The 5,495-nt window shown below is 41.5% G+C and overlaps 1 protein-coding gene across 1 annotated transcript in view; it reads right to left on the bottom strand.

The window, feature by feature from the left end:
• Nucleotides 1-1,901: 1,901 nt before the first annotated feature.
• The window catches only part of LOC308307152 (V-set and transmembrane domain-containing protein 2A-like), a gene marked incomplete at both ends in the record, with an annotated part of 49,057 nt that continues 45,463 nt past the window's right edge, over nucleotides 1,902-5,495 (bottom strand). Inside the window, one exon of the mRNA XM_080752317.1 lies at nucleotides 1,902-1,981. Within this exon, the coding sequence (XP_080608443.1) occupies nucleotides 1,902-1,981 (80 nt within the window). The remainder of the gene's footprint in view (nucleotides 1,982-5,495) is intronic.

The raw sequence follows: 5,495 nt of genomic DNA, 5'->3' as shown, positions 1-5,495 counted from the left end.
AAGCTCACAACGCCTCGGGCTATGAGGCGTTGTGAGCTTGAAGATCTGCTATTTTTGACAAAAGTTCTCAGAATATGGACGCAAGGGTTCAAGTGGTTAATATAAAAAAGGGGGAAAAACAAGTTTCTATCACACAAAGATTTGGAGGACCCCCTATAGTAACTCTGAGGACCCCTATTGGGGTCCCGGACCCCCTGTTGAAGACCCCTGGTTTAGTTGTAACTGTGGTCTGATACCAATGTAATTGTTGTAATATGAATCCAAACATTTTGGCCAGTGTTCGGGTCAGATTGTCAAAGCGTTTAGTTTATAATTGCTCTGGATGGATACAAAATACATTGCAACTAGCTCTATATTATTGTTAAAAAAAAAATAAACCAAATCTATATTCTAGGTTGCATTGAGCTATACCATCCAAACTCTCAAATCCTACAAGTGCCTTATCTAGAATTGCAGTTTTGTGGGTGTTTAGAAATGATGCAAGTACATCAAATGTATACCGTTGTTTCCTGTTGAGATTGGCACATTTCACCCAGGTTGTTTCATCTCGCTCACGTCACTTTGTCTACCGACCTCACCATGGACGGATTAACCTAGCCTGATACTTCAGTCCGCACATCACCACCCCCTGTTGGTGGGTGGTGTGTAGTGTGGACTGAACCCGGAGATATTTTATTTTATTTCAAGCGTGCCTGAAGAGCGGGCGCATTGAATGGGCCAATCAGGGCTGTAGACTTGAGGCACGTGGTATGCTGGTCCGGTCCCAGCCCCCTCCCTTCGGAGCTGTTCTGCCCACGTGAGATTCCGTAGTGGACTCTGATTGGTGCTCTTCTGCCCACGTGAGCCGCTAGTGGACTCTGATTGGTCCGTGAAAACTGTCATGGCGGAGTCAGACTCGACTCGAATTCTTTTAATAAACGAATACAATAGTGCCGTTTCATTACGTTTTAATACCATTTTGCACTAACGTAAACATGCAGTCATATAATATGTTATGAGAAATAACATATTTTTGCAATGTCACGCCGCGTCGCCGTCGGCGACACACGGGGCTGTGTGTGTGTATGTGTGTGTGTGTGTGTGACGTCAATAGGCTTTACCCCGCCCCCGCTGAAGTAGAATCTCCGTCCCCAGGCTCAGACTCAATCCCAAAACGAAGTGTGTGATTGAGTCTGACGCACGCTTGCAGTCAGGCTAGGATTAACCCCCGTGAGGGCCCCTGTCTTTTTCACATCAAGTCGTCTGTACAATATTGTAATTCAATGGGCTTAAACGGTGACAGTTGTGTAGGATGGCCACTTTTGTCCTTTGATAGTCGCTCGGAGGTGAGGGGAGGGCCAACTGTGCTATCCATCCATGCGGTGCAAAATAAAAACAGAGAGAGAGAGAGAGAGAGAGAGAGAGAGAGAGAGAGAGATAGAGAGAGAGAGAGAGAGATAGAGAGAGAGAGAGAGAGAGAGAGAGAGAGAGAGAGAGAGAGAGATAGAGAGAGAGAGAGAGAGAGAGAGAGAGAGAGAGAGATAGAGAGAGAGAGAGAGAGAGAGAGAGAGATAGAGAGAGAGAGAGAGAGAGAGATAGAGAGAGAGAGAGAGAGAGAGATAGAGATAGAGAGAGAGAGAGAGAGAGAGAGAGAGAGAGAGAGAGAGATAGAGAGAGAGAGAGAGAGAGAGAGAGAGATAGAGAGATAGAGAGAGAGAGAGAGAGAGAGATAGAGAGAGAGAGAGAGAGATAGAGAGAGAGAGAGAGAGAGAGAGAGAGAGAATTAGTATACACTATAACAGGGGTCAAAAAGGAGAAAAAAAATCAAAATGAAAATCTATCACACAAAGATTTGGAGGCCCCCCTGTAGTAACTCTGAGGACCCCCTTGGGGTCCCGGACCCCCTGTTGAAGACCACTGCACTATAACAACACATCCATCACCAATCCACAAGCCAGGAGAAGCACAGTCAGTCCATAGTTGTATGATGTTCTTCTTGTACCTGTAAAGAGAACATACAGAGGGTTTGTTTACTGATGACCAATTACTAACATCAGACACATGCTTAGAGGTAGAGTACTAGAATTATTTTGTGTTCAAGTATAAAACAAAACTAGAAAGGTGCAATTCTGTGGTGGTTGCAGTGATGCGAGTTGCAAAGAATCTGCTGGGAGAAAAAAAAAAGTGTACTGTACTGTTCCTGTTAATTCCGTCTCACCATTTATATTACATATTGTGATGTCACGTGAAGCTTGACCAACCCTGTCTGATTGGACATTATATTGTCCAATCAGAAAAGGGACAGAAAAAGTCCATTGAACTCAATGGAATTCTTTTTACAGAAAAGTTTACTCTAGGTCAGGAGTTTTCATGCCAAGGACCCCTTAGCTGAGAGACAGAGGAAGCAGGGACCACCTCTACATGTTGTATAAAACTGTGTTGCAGATTTTCATCGATTTCATAGGTAGATTCATAGACTTGTTTGACAGCGCTGTCATCAGTCGATGTTGGATTTGTGTTAATGTGTTTTTTCAGACATTTAATCACTTAAATTGTCGATACTTTGTGAATTTGACCTATCACTCAGTACTTGGTCTGCTCTTTTTTACCTCCACACCCAACCTATTTGCCTAAAATAGCCGATCTACCAGCTTGTAGATCCTCTATTTTAGGCCAAATTTCTCATCAGAATAGGGATGCGAGGGTTCAAGTTGTTAATCTAAAATAATCATCCTATCAAACAAAGATTTGGAGGACCCCCTGTAGTAACTCTGAGGACCCCCAAGGGGTCCCGGACCCCCTGTTGAAGACCCCTGCTCTAGGTGAAATAAACACGCACACCCTCGAGTGCATCGATGCACTGATGCAGAAAGGCTCAAATACCTGCACTCGCCCAGGTTCCATTTCAAGCAAGCCTATATTATGCTCATCATTGTTGTTCATCAGCCTCAAACTCTGTACTTTCTGCTTTCTGTGTGGACTCTCAGGCTCTTAGTAATAGCCGAGGGCAGCCGCGGTGGAGGCATTTATCAAGACAGGCCACGCAAAACGCTTGCTGCGACACAGTTGTTGTCAGCATAATTTGGCTCAATCTCCGGCTCTGCAGCTCTGGGGATTATCCAACTTTTTACCTCTATAAGTCAGCAAGTAATAATAGTTATACCTCACTGCCTCTCTGTCTCTGACTTTGGGGTACACATGGGGCTATCTGCGAGCATGAACAGCTTTGTGCATGCCTGAACCCCAATAACCTCTATAGTCAGGGAATATTAATAAAACCTGGGAATACATTTGTTACCAAACGATTTCTTCACCAATGTGTTCGTAAAGGTGTCTAGTAACATATCTAACAAAGATTGAAATTCTACATCCCTGGGAGAATCTTTGACAGCTAGGGTAATTCTGGGTCTCATACACTTACTATACACTATACTATAAGGGAAAAAAAATACTCCCAAAAAATATGCTATAAGTGGGATGTGAGAGGTCTAACTTGGTGTTTTTAATTATTCTGAATCCATTGCAAGAAAAAACATTCCTTGGGCCAACAATGGACCCCATACAACTGTGAAAAGTGATGACTCATCACTAAACCATCGTTCTTTGGGGGTGTTTTTGGCCCAAAGGATGTTTTTTGTGTAAAACAAATGCTTGCAATGGATTCAGAATAATTAAAAACACCTAGTTAGACCCCTCACATCCCACTTAAAGCATATTTTTTGGGAGTAATGTTTTCCCTTATAGTATAGTGTATAGTAAGTGAATGAGACCCAGAATTACCCTAGCTGTCAAAGATTCTCCTAGGGATGTTGAATTTCAATCTTTGTTAGATATGTTACTAGACACCTTTACGAACACATTGGTGAATAAATCGTTTGGTAACAAATGTATTCCCAGCTTGGACAGGTATTCTGCTAAAATTCCCTGACTACTAGGCTTATAGTCATTGTGTTGTGGTGACTGCGTCAGTCTGCGTGTGTTTATTGTGTGACAATGACAATGAAGGCACATTTCAGCATGTGTGGGCACTTGTTTCTATTCAGTTTTATTCTCTGTTGAGTTGCTTGCTTGCACAGCCAAGTCATGCATAACAAAAACAAATTGGCATATTGAGCTTGGCACATTTCCTGGGGCAAGCTGCCCAGATCACACATGTCACATGTGTCTTCCTATGTTTTCACTCTCAAAAACGCCTGCAATGTAGTGCATTTGAAACTACATTGCATTGCACATCATGGGGTGATCACTGCTTGCCTCCTGTGAATTGTTTTATTTTATTTTGTTTATTTTCAGTTCATTTCGTTGCTGAGTGAGGTCGGCAGACAAAGTGACGTGAGTGAGATGAAAAAACCTGGGTGAAATTGCCAATCTCAACAGGAAACAACAGTAAATACAGGAGTGGTGTTATGTTATTATGCACTGTTAAATAACCCAACTTATCTTTACATTCTACTTGAGCCTGACAGTCAGTTACATTTTCATTGCCAACTGATATGCAAAATATACTTTGATAGATCAGGTGACAGTTGGGTTGGGGACATTGTGTTTGTCTATTTTTGTGTGTGGAGATTGTAACTTATTTATGTAACTAAATAATGTTTTTAATATACTGAGACACACTTTCCCCACGTTCTTCATTTAGAGAGCATGGAAATCCTTATGAATCAATTATGCTTCCTCTGTCAGAACAGTAGGCTAGACAAATATAACAAGAAAAATAAATAACACAGTTTTTTTTTTCTTTTTTTTTTTCCTTTTCTTTACATATCTACTGCATAGTACTGTGTTCTATTTGTCTGTCATTCAATGTTATATGAGATACTTTAATGGTTTCCTGTTGAAATAAGCTTAGTCTTTTCATGGATCTCCATTTAGTAGACCTTGTACCAGTGAACTGTACCGTCATGAAACTGTACATTTTCCTATGCAAACTTCTAATAAAGCCTTCAATCAATCAATCAATCAATGTTAATCAGAATAGTCCAACAACCGTCCAGCCATACAGTATGCATATTTGTTGTTGTTGTTTTTGTTGTTGTTGTTGTTGCTACTGTTGTTGTTGTACCAGCTCAGACAGCCATTGTTTTCCCTGTTACGACCAGGGGTGTCGCACCAAATCTGGGCCCTGGATACAAGGATTCACTCACATTTTGTGCTTTAACCATTGAAAAATAGCAGATATACAAGCTCAAAGCGTGGCACCGAGTGCCGCACTGCGAGCTTGTAGATCTGCTATTTTTGAAAAATCTTGAAAATGTGTGCAAGTCTTTGAATATTTTTTAAAAACCTATGTTTCTATGTCAGTGGTGCTCAAACTTTTTTCATGAATTTGGCCACGGACCCCATCTCAAAACATTTAGTTCCAGGGACCCCCCAGAAGCAAAATTTGAGTTACAAATGTTCGCTTAAAAAACACATACATTTGAAGATTTGCACACATTTTCACGACTTTTCAAAAATAGCAGATCTACAAGCTCGCTCCGCACTGTGCTTGTATATCTGCTATTTTTCAATAG

The sequence above is a fragment of the Nannobrachium achirus genome (assembly GCF_963921795.1).
Source record: "Nannobrachium achirus genome assembly, chromosome: 21".
NCBI classification, from domain to species: domain Eukaryota; kingdom Metazoa; phylum Chordata; class Actinopteri; order Myctophiformes; family Myctophidae; genus Nannobrachium; species Nannobrachium achirus.
Note: the sequence above shows the minus strand (reverse complement) of the source record. Positions and strands in the feature narration are given on the sequence as shown.